Genomic DNA, 11,889 nt, shown 5'->3' on the forward strand with positions numbered 1-11,889 from the left:
AATGGAAACGTAAAATCTTCGGGCGGCCATACATTGCGCGTCGTGCGCGACGTCCTACGCTATGTTTGTGATAACCAACGTTATCAATTGTTTTCGGACAACGTTGCGTTTCCAGAAGAATTCCACCGCATCCACGCACTGAGGCCGGCACTTGCTGTTGTCTCGCGGTTGTCTGCGCGTTCTTCTAATTAGTCTGTGGCAAACCGTTTTAAAATGAATACTGCGTTGATCGTTTGGCTCTTGGAACTCAGTTTCACGTACGTTTCGGCATTCTATTTGCCAGGCTTGGCACCCGTCAACTACTGCAAGGAACCCGCTGCATCATGCACGGTAAATATTTTTCCCATCACCATTAGTCTCCCGGTGGCGAACATACAAGAAATTGCCGATTGCCATCTCTTTTCTCAATCACCAAATAGTTTTCTGTTAATGGTTTGTCTGCAGCCTTGTAGACTTCTACTGATAGATCGTTGGCTAGATATTCCTCTCCCGGTACTTGGATGGAAATATAGTCAGTATTCAAGTTTTAGTGTTAGTAAAACACATTTCAAGCCTCCTTGTCTATTATTTTATTTAAACGAAATCTTTTCCTATATTGTATAATATTTTAAGTACGGTCAATAGGCAACCATACTTTTGTGACCACTTTTGATTTGAATATACTTCCCATCTACAATCTTACTGTCCTTTTTAAGATTGTACAACTTTATTCGCTTATTGTTGAGGTCATTTTTAAGTTCACATTTTAGATATAAACTATAAATAATCCTGAATATGATGCACTTAGTAATATCTATCTATGTTAAAATATTATTCATATTTTATCATGTGTGAAATATTATTCACTTACAATTCATATTTTTATTCTTTAGACTGACATAAATTTTAAAGTTTTCAAATAAATAACAAAAGAAATTTTAGATTTATTATTTTGTGTTCAGACATAATGTATATAGATTTAGCTTATTTATTATATTTCAATATCTTGTAAATGTTGTGTAAAGATAATACGTATATATTATATAAATATATTAAATTGTAATAAAACATTTTTACCTATAAATATTTTAAAATTAATTAGGGCTTATTTACATAACATTTTTTTTTTTTATATAGATTATTTATTTAATATATTTCCACTTAAATGTATGTTGTACGTTTGTTTCAGAATAAGATTGAGTTCTTTGTAAACAGACTTAATTCTGATGAATCAGTCATACCATACGAATACCATTAGTAAGTAAATACGTATTGTTTTAAATTAAAATATTTTTTATATTTTTGAAAATCATTAAAACTTTTTCTAGATATAATGAATTCAAAGAATTACTAAAATAAATTATGAGTTACTGCCTTATTATTACCTGTTAAAAATAAAATATTTAACTGATAAGCAATTGTTTTATATTTTACTATTTTTTTATCTTAAAGCTACTGGGTTTTTGCAATTAACACGCTTTTGTGTCAAAAAAATTGTAAAGAAAAATATTTGAAACAATTATGTAAATTATAAATATAGTGCATTTATTATATGCATTTATGTACATAAATACTAATATACTCTTGTATACTTGATAGAATACATTTTGAGAAAATTCATTTTAAACATAGCTAATTTTAAAATCAACCATACAATTTTAGTTTTATGTTGAATCACAATTGCCATTTTAAATTTCAAAAATCTATGATAAAAATCATATTTATAGAATTACATTGAAGTAATATGATGAAAATGAATACGTAAATATATTTTTTTCGCTGGAAAAGAATAGCATTTTGAATCGTAAACACTTCACCAAAGTAAAAATCAATAAGGATACATAAATGCATTAACAGTGTTAAATGTATTAATTTATTTCTGTGATAAGGTATAAATATATTAATTGAAATATGTACTAGATAAATGGAAAATACTAAACTAAATTTAAATCTAATCCTATAATTATTAACCAGGTTATTTATTATTTTTTATTAGTTCATTCTAGAAAATAAAAAAAACTATCTTCATTTTTGTGATAAAGATAATCTGGTTAGTTTGGTAAAATAATTTTACAATCACCATCAAATAATTATAGTTTACAAATTAATTATTCAATTGTTTGCATTTAATTAAATTTGCCATGAGTTATGGCATTTTATACGAGTACAAAGTTAGTTGTTATAAAATAATAATATAATATTTTATTATAAATTGTTTAACATTTTAAAATTAACTATTGCTATAGTCATTAGTAAAAATTAATTTAATCAGTTTCTATACATTTTCTAAATGCAATTCAAAAATATTTTGTTATCAAATAGCTATATAACATATTTAAATATTATCAGAAATAGATATATTTTTATCAAAATAATTTTGTGTAGAGTTTTGTTTTGCAATGATTTAAACATTTAAATCATTTTTTTTTTTTTTTATAGATATTTATGCACTGTGATAGGTATCTTAAGTTTTATATTATTATAAAATTATTATAATAATATTATATAATAATTATTTATATATATATATTTACTGATGTCATATAATATAATATATCAGGGGCTAGCAAAAAGAAACTTGTGAGCCGCCCAATATTTTAATAAATATGGAAAAACCAAATTAAAAAAAAATTTATATTAATGTGTGTATATGATTATGGTAAAGAAGATAATTAAATATCAATTGTAATAAAATGTATTAAATTCGAAACAATATGTGATATTAATTAATAATTAAAAATAAAAATAAATACCTATTTAAATATTACATCAAAAACACTATTAATATTATACTTCTTTAAACACATACATTCTTAAATTTATACTGAAAATAATTTTTTTTTAATGTTTATATTTTACGATGAGATGTGAGCCATTTAAGGGAACCACAGTTTGGCCACTCCTGATATTTATTAAATGTTCATTCTATAACATGCTCATAGTATGTTAAAGTTTATCTCTGCCCATGTAGCCTGTTACAGTTATAATGTATACAACATAATATAAAAGAAATGTAATTTAGGTTGTTGTATTATAATCATAAATAATTGTACAGTGTATAGTTTTAAAAACCTAAACAATTATTTATTTTATTGTGTTTTGTTTGTTATGTGATATTGAATTAGTTCTGCTGACAAATATAAAATTGATTAATCTTAATATAAATAATTTTAAATGCAAACAAAAACAAAAATCAAAAATATAATTTATTTGTTCACCGTTGTAATAATGTTAGATATCACTTTAATATTTTTAAAGTTTTTAAACAAATATCTTTTTAATTTAAAGTTATAAACTTGTACATTATTTATATGTAAATTTAAATAAATATTTAAAGTTTAAAATTACAAATAGCTGTCAAATATCATATCTTTTATGAAAATACATTTATCAATCATTTAAAAAAAAAGTTTTAAACAAATATTTTTCACTTTATTTAAAAAACATAATGTCTTAAAAAAGTAATTAAAATAAGATGGTATTGAAAATTTTTTACTAAAAAATTTCTAAAAAGAATTATATGTAAAAATAAATTGTATTTATTATTTTTATATTTTGTACTGATTAGAATAATTATTATATTTATGAATATTTTATTAGAAGTTATCTCTTTTGTCTTAAAGATATTAAATTTTCTCACTAAATATTTCAAAATAAAGATAAGGATTTTTAGAATAAGTTAGACCGCATAGTCACGTTATAGTAATCTGTATAAAAATATATATGGAATAAATAATTGTTAATAAAAAACAACAGTACAAAACTTATTTCATAAAAATATTTTCTTTTGAATAATTTTTTATTTTTTGTTTTATTTAATTCACTTTAAATATTATAAGGTAAAAGTTATTTTTTTAGTTATAACAATTATAATTAGTTTTCAATCTTTTTAAAATTTTTATCTAGTTTTGACTTCTGTACATCTGATGAAAGTAAATCTCCAACTGAAAATCTTGGGCAAGTTTTATTTGGTGAAAGGATTAGACCTTCTGGATATAATGTGAGTGCTTAAATTATTATTGTTTAACAATGATTTTTTTTTTACTAATTTAATATAGTGTTATGATTTTAAATGTATATGGTAATTGTGTAAAACTGGACTATAGAATGATTTTTGAGTTTGTAAAAAATTATAATAACATACATTTATTATAACTTAAAAATTATTTTATTTTTTTAGTTGTTAATGTTTAAGTTATCAATAAAAATATTGCATACAAAGTTTGGACCGTAATGCATTAGCAGTATAGGCTATAGCTTACAGAATCTTAATTGACCACAGATCAGGGCATTATCTACAACTTTTTTTCAATACAAAATTATATTTTAATAGTTTAATTAATTACAGAAGTTTAGATTTTTTAGTACCTATAACCTTATTATTGTTGTATTGTAGTTTATTTAAGATGACACCGCATCGGCATGTGTTATCTCTGTATTACATACATAAGATATAGTAAATTTTCATTCACAGAATCCATTTTATGTTGTTAGCTTTAACATTAAAATAAATTTATCTATTAATAAACTTAAAGGTAAGAATTTTATCCAGGCAATGACATTGGATTTTATTGATATTTTAATTTTAAGCTGAGTTATAGCTATATAAAATTTTGAAACTTTAAAATGCTCATAACTCACTTAAAAATTATGATATTAATAAAAGCTTATGTCAATACCTAAATACAATTCTTATATTTAAGTTTGATGATAGGTAAATTTACTGTAATGTAAAAGCTAACAACATAAAATGGATTCTGTTGAACAAAAATGTGCTATGTTAAATGTATGTAAGACAGAGGCAACACATGCGGTTGTAGTGTCCTCTTAATATTGTTAACATCAATTGTACTATGCTTTGTAGGATACAAGATACACAATATTAAAATATTTTAAAATTATCACGTACATTTATAAGTAATTAAAATATATTACATATATTTAATTTTATTTAATTTTTGTTCATATATATTCAATAAGCTTAAACAATATTTTTATTTGAGTGTAAATAGTTTGTTTTATAAAATTATTAACAGAAAGGAGCATCTAATGGCGCTGTAGGACTTAAATCTGTTTTAATTGTATATATTTTTCAATAGATTATTGAGATGGATAATAGTTATTTTTTAACTATTTACAATATAAATAAATCATATTTGATTATATATCAAATATGATATATAATATTATATATATATTTTTAAAATTTTTTTTTATTATGTTAACAATATACCTATTTAAAAAATTTGACACCTTATTTTATTAATTTATCCATAGGTTTCATTTTTGAATAACGAGGATTGTAAAATACTTTGTACCAAACGTTATATCCCTAATGATTCAATGAGTAACATGAAGCTATTTGTACTTAAGCGAGGAATGAGTTTAAATTATCAGCATCATTTTATCGTTGGTAAGTGAAATTTTACTTGTATTGCATAATATGGCAAAGTAAAATTTTCAAAATTTATTTAAGTACAAAAATATCAAGTCATTAATTTATTTGAATATTTTTAGATAGTATAATGATTTACTGTATGCAAGTTTAACTTAATAACTAATAAGATTCTAGTTTAGTTTATGAATTCATTGCCCATGAAGAAAACAATTATTGTTTGACATATAATAATAAAATAACCTTGGCATGTTTAAAAAAAATTCTTAAACTAATAAATTTCAATTGTTCCTTAACTTATCTATTGTTATCAGGTGTTTTATTGTAACATTTTTTTATTTTTTTGTATTATATTTTTGCATTAGACCCTTGATTACCATATACCATATGTCTGTTTTATAAATATTTTTATTCAATCATCAGTGTTTAGACTTTTTTGTTTGTAATATAAAAAATTTGTGGTCTTTGCTTTATTAGTCTTTCTAACCTTTCAATACATTTTCACAAATTATATTATTATGTATAACATAATATCTTTTTTTTTTTTTCATAATTAATCTGTAGATTGGTCTGCAATAAATGTTTTCCTCATGAGTCATGATTCTTTTTTTTGTGTTTTATCTTTAAGTTGTTTGTAGGAATCGACTTTTAAATCATTGATTATTTGACTAATATAACATGTTTATGGCCCTCCTCTTTTTCACTTCCTTTTTATCATACCTATCAGTATGATACTTTGGAGTTTTTTGTTGTGTCTTGACATATGACTTATCATATGCCATCATTTTGATCGTGAATTATTATTTGGCAAATTTATTTATTTTAAGCTAAATTTAACACTTTATTTATCTTCATTTCTATCCATTTTAATTTCTTCATAATGGTTTTCTTTTGTCTATTTATTATTATTTTTTAGTATTTTAGTATTATTCTTAAGCTTTATTTTATGTCCCTTTCCTCTTTGTTTATTTTTAAAACCATATTGATCATATTCTTATTATTTTTTGATTCTATTTAAAATTTTTCTACTTATAAAAAATATTGTTAGAAGTTTGAAAGCATGCAATATTAGGCTTAAAGTTCTGAAATTACTGCATTGATCTACCCCTGTACTGATTGTCAATAATATTTATATGCATGTAAGACTTAAATAATAGTCTAAAACAAGAAAAATCTAATGTGTGACAGTAAATAAATATTAATTTATGAGATTAAATAGGTTTAGGCATTTCAATGTATACTTATTGCCAATTAAATTAAATTTTATAGATTAAAATTACATAAAAAAAAAAAACTAAAATAGTTATTTTGTTATATGAATATATTATATTATATTTTTTAATTATTAAAATTTCAGATAATATGCCAGTCACTTGGTGCTATGATTTAGAAGATGGCCAGCAATATTGTAGTACAGGATTTCCAATGGGTTGTTATAAGCCAGCTAATCATGATAATAATTTATGTGCAACTATTCTTAGAGTAAGACTAATAATAAACTAAATAGTAATTATTAATAAACATTTTTAAAGTGAATACTAAACAGTTTTTTAGTGTTATACAATTTTTTAATAGAGTCTAATTAAACTTATCATTATTTACTGTTAATTCAATTTTATATTGTTTTAGGTTGTTCCACAAGCGCTGAAGCCAAATACTTATTACATTTTTAATCATTTAGAATTTACTATTACTTATCACAGTGGAAAACATGAAGACTGGGGATCATCTTTTAATTCCGAGGGTGGAAGAATTATAGGTGTGTCAAAAATTATGTTAAGATTATTTTAAACTATTTTTATCTTATAGTTTCAGATAGATTATTTATAAATAGTTTTCTACTCAATGATATAAACATATAAACATTTTTTTCCTTGTATAGAAAGATTTTGTAATTTAACAATACCCGTTATTTAAAAATAAATTAACTTTTTCAAAAATATTTTACTTACATAACTCTTAGATGAAATTAAATAAAATAAAATTTTTAATATTTTTATTGTTATATTTTTATTTTTTTAAACAATAATATACACTAAAAATTTCATAGTCTAAAGCATAATTTTTCTGGAATATTTTGATACATAAAAATTGAAATTCGGATTAGTAGTTTAGAAGTTATAAGTATATAAAGTTCAGGTGACTAAGAGTAGTGAATCTATATTTTGTAGTTTATTACTCCACTACTAACTTAAACTTAAAATACTTATAGTTCATGAATTATAAAAAAAATTTTACTCCAAAATTTGAGAGTACGTTCTCAAAAAAGTAAAAAAGTAAAAAAAAATTATAATGATAAATACATGTTTAAAAATAAAATAATAATATTGTTTTATTTCAACTGGAAATTTGTTAAGAAAATATTTTCTAAATTTGTTAATAGATTTTGAAATTTTGAGCGTTCAAGGATAAAAGAATCGCTCTGTATAATATATATTATAGAAGTTTAAAATAAATTCTTTAAGTTTATTTTGAAATTTTATATTAATTTATTAATCAGTATACTTTTATGTTTTAAAGCTGTTAAAGTGAGACCGAAAAGTATACAACATAAATTTCCAATCACTGGTTGTAATACAGGATTCATGGAAATTCCAGCTGATAAAATCAATACTCCATTGAATATAACATATTCCTACTCTATTCAATTTGAGGTTAGTATTAAGTATTTATTACTCAAGCATCTATTTTTCCCCTAATATTTTATGCAAAGATCTTAATTTTTTATCTCGACTTTATTACATATGTTTGCGTACATTGCTATTTATTAAATGGATATATTAACATTAAAATTGATTGCTTAAATTATAATAATTAATTTTTTGTAAGATCACTAGTTTTATGTTGCTAAATTATTGATAAATGTTTTATCATTTTAAAATTATATTATGAGTTTAATTAAATTTTAGATGAACAACACTGTTAAATGGTCTTCACGTTGGGATTATATATTGGATTCTGTTCCACCCACTAATATTCAATGGTTCAGCATATTAAATTCCTTGATGATAGTTATTTTCTTATCTGGGATGGTAGCAATGATTATATTGCGTACATTGCATAAAGATATTGCTAGATATAATCAGGTAAAGTTAAATTTGGTAATGTAAAACACTTAAAATATTAAGTTGATTTTATTGGTTATAGCTAGGATATTTATAACTTAAATTTTTGCTTGCAGTATAATTATATTGAAAAATTTAATTTGAATTAAATGGTCTGTTAGTAAACATTTTATTCAATATCTTTAGATCGATGCAGGTGATGATATTAAGGAAGAATTTGGTTGGAAACTAGTTCATGGAGATGTTTTTCGTCCTCCAAGGAGAGGAATGTTGCTTGCAGTTTTTGTTGGATCTGGAGTACAAGTTTTGTGCATGACTGTTGTAACACTAGGTAAAATAAAGTTTCTTAGTGTAATTTCTTATTTTTGATATTAAAATTGTATTTTTATTATGATGTTTCAGCATTTGCATGTTTGGGTTTTCTATCACCAGCTAATCGAGGTTCACTTATGACTTGCTCTCTAATATTATTTGTATGCCTCGGAACACCTGCTGGTTATGTATCATCAAGAATTTATAAGAGTTTTGGTGGTGAGAAGTGGAAGACAAATATAATATTGACTTCAATGTTTTGCCCTGGGTAAGATAAAAAATAATGCAATAACATCTAGAATGAGAATGGCTATTGAAAACTATTTGTATTATGATGTTAATAAGAAATAAGAATTTATATTTGTTAGCCACACTTAGTATTTAAATTAGTTTATATTGTGATTATAGTATCATTTTATATTTGTTACTTTTATTTAAGTAAGTATTTTTAAGATTAATGACTGTATAGTTTCAGCTATTAGTTGCTGATTTTTTTTTTATAATGATATTAGTACTAGTAATGTCCAATTATATATACAAAATATATACAAATTGTCAATGTATAAAGTAGAATAAAAATAATAATTGGTTTAATTTTTTCTGTCAACAATTGAAAGAAAATTGCTGTTCAAATTAAGTAAAACTCATTATGACTAGTTTTAAATAATTATAATAAATTATGTACTTTTTAGTGAGAGGGTTTGGGGTGCTAATTAATTTATAGAATTTATATTATGATCTTTTACACATTATATATAATATTTTTGTAAGTGTTATTTTATTATTATTATTTTTTTTTTTTTAGAGTGGTTTTCTGTTTATTTTTCATTATGAATTTGGTTCTATGGGCTAAAGAAAGTTCTGCTGCTATACCGTTTTCTACATTACTTGCTTTGTTAGTATTATGGTTTTGTGTATCTGTACCACTTACATTTGTTGGTGCATTATTTGGTTTCCGTAAACGAGTGAGTATCTTAACATATGATTGTATATATTCATCTATTATTTATTAATCAAATACATTCTTGTTCTAAAAATAATAGTATACAAAATTTAAAATGTATATATATTAAATAGTTATAATTTAAATTTAATTATATCTTAATAGGTTATTTTTTTAATAAAAATAGCTCAATAATAATATTATTTTTGACCTTTTTTTATTCCAGTATACCTATATAATTCAATTAAAGGAATATTTTTTAATTTAATTGATATTCTCTTAATGTTTTACTATTAATATATTCATGATAAATTTTAATACTTCTTGTAAAATTAATCTTAAATTAAACATAACATTTATTATAGCCTATTGAACATCCTGTAAGAACAAATCAAATCCCACGTCAAATTCCAGAACAAACTATTTATACTCAACCATTCCCAGGAATTATTATGGGTGGAGTTTTACCATTTGGCTGTATATTTATTCAACTTTATTTTATTCTCAACTCTTTGTGGTAAGTTTGATTATAATGAAATTAATTATGAGAAACTATGATTTGATTTAGGACATTAAGCGTTTATTTAATTTTAAAACATGAAAAAGTATTGATAATTGAGAATGTTTTAAAATAATTGTTAACTCTAATTTGAAGTTTAAAATTGCATTTAAGATATTTTTTATGTGATTTAATAAATTTCAGGTCCAACCAGATGTATTATATGTTTGGATTTTTATTCCTTGTGTTTATTATTCTTATAATAACATGTTCAGAAACTACTGTTCTTCTATGTTATTTCCATTTATGTGCTGAGGTAAGTTAAGTGTATAATATTGTTTATTAAGTTTTTATTTACAATTGTTTTACAGGATTATCATTGGTGGTGGAGAAGTTTTTTGACCAGTGCGTTTACATCATTTTATCTATTTCTGTATTGCGTGCATTATTTCAAAACTAGACTAAATATTGAAGGTGTTGCTTCAACTTTCCTTTATTTTGGATACACATTTATAATGGTGTTCTTATTCTTCTTAATGACTGGTAAGTTTATAATGTTAAAAAATATGTTTTGTAGAATTAAAACTGAATTAGAGTGAAAGAATATTCTTTAATTTAAAAACCCTTATTCGAAATTAACATTGTAATAAATGTTATCTAATAATCCTTAAGTTTGATACATTTTATACCAGAAGCAGTTTCTATTTTTGATTGAATGAACAACATTAAATTAGTTTTTTATAATATTATATATAATTTACATATATTATAATATTAAATAAAAATAATTATAAAACAATTCATACATATTCAAAGATATGTTCATTTTTATACTAATATATATAAATTTATTCTAAGTATAGTATTTACTTGAAATAGAATAGTTGGATTTCTTACCTACACATAAACTTATTATTATTTTGTTTAATAGATTATAATAAAATATTTGTATATGTATTTAATTAATTTTTAATAAAATTAAAATATTTTCAGGTACAATTGGGTTTTTTGCAACATTTTGGTTTGTCCGAAAAATATATAGCGTTGTCAAAGTTGATTAATGTAAACCCTTTTTTTTCATTTAGTTGGTAATTTGATTTTTATTACTTATATATTCATTATTATTATTTTGTACCATAATACTATACTTGAATTATCAAAAATGCCTTTTGTGTAAATAATAAATATATTGATAATCATAATATTATATAGTTAAAAATATTTAAGATATATCAATTATTCACACGATAGAAAAATATAATAAAATATTTGAGTTTATTTAAATATTTATAGCAATCAATTTTGCTGTGTAATTTTCTTGGAAAATTACTCTTATTATCTTTGTCGCATATAATATTTTGTATTACTGCACTACTTTTAATTTTATTATTATTGCAGTTTATTAAGTACACACACACACACAAAAAAAAAAAAAACACTATTATATTTGACACTTCTGTGTATTTAACTAAACTTAAATTTATCATCATTTTCATTAAAAATGGACTATTAAACATAAATTTATTATTAATTCAAAGTCTATGCATTGATTATAATTTGTATGTTATAACAAACATTTAAATATTGGTTATTACACTTAATTTATTAATTGAGTACTAAAATATTAACTTTATAACACTATTAATTGTATTTAATCACCTATTTAGACAGTTTAATAGTTATTAAAATATTATTA

General features: G+C 22.3%; 1 protein-coding gene across 1 annotated transcript; it reads left to right on the forward strand.

The window, feature by feature from the left end:
- Window positions 1–213: 213 nt before the first annotated feature.
- On the forward strand, window positions 214–11,338 carry LOC112599431 (transmembrane 9 superfamily member 2). The gene is made up of 15 exons (XM_025346342.1): window positions 214–330; window positions 1,169–1,236; window positions 3,886–3,979; window positions 5,257–5,392; window positions 6,732–6,856; window positions 7,004–7,133; window positions 7,895–8,028; window positions 8,284–8,460; window positions 8,626–8,770; window positions 8,842–9,019; window positions 9,557–9,716; window positions 10,060–10,211; window positions 10,398–10,509; window positions 10,565–10,736; window positions 11,187–11,338. The coding sequence occupies exons 1-15, from the start codon at window positions 214–216 to the stop codon at window positions 11,252–11,254; spliced, it is 1,968 nt and encodes a 655-aa protein (XP_025202127.1). The 3' UTR covers window positions 11,255–11,338.
- Window positions 11,339–11,889: the final 551 nt, after the last annotated feature.

Source organism: Melanaphis sacchari, unplaced genomic scaffold (assembly GCF_002803265.2).
Source record: "Melanaphis sacchari strain LSU unplaced genomic scaffold, SCAv2.0 Contig51_pilon_pilon, whole genome shotgun sequence".
NCBI lineage: Eukaryota > Metazoa > Arthropoda > Insecta > Hemiptera > Aphididae > Melanaphis > Melanaphis sacchari.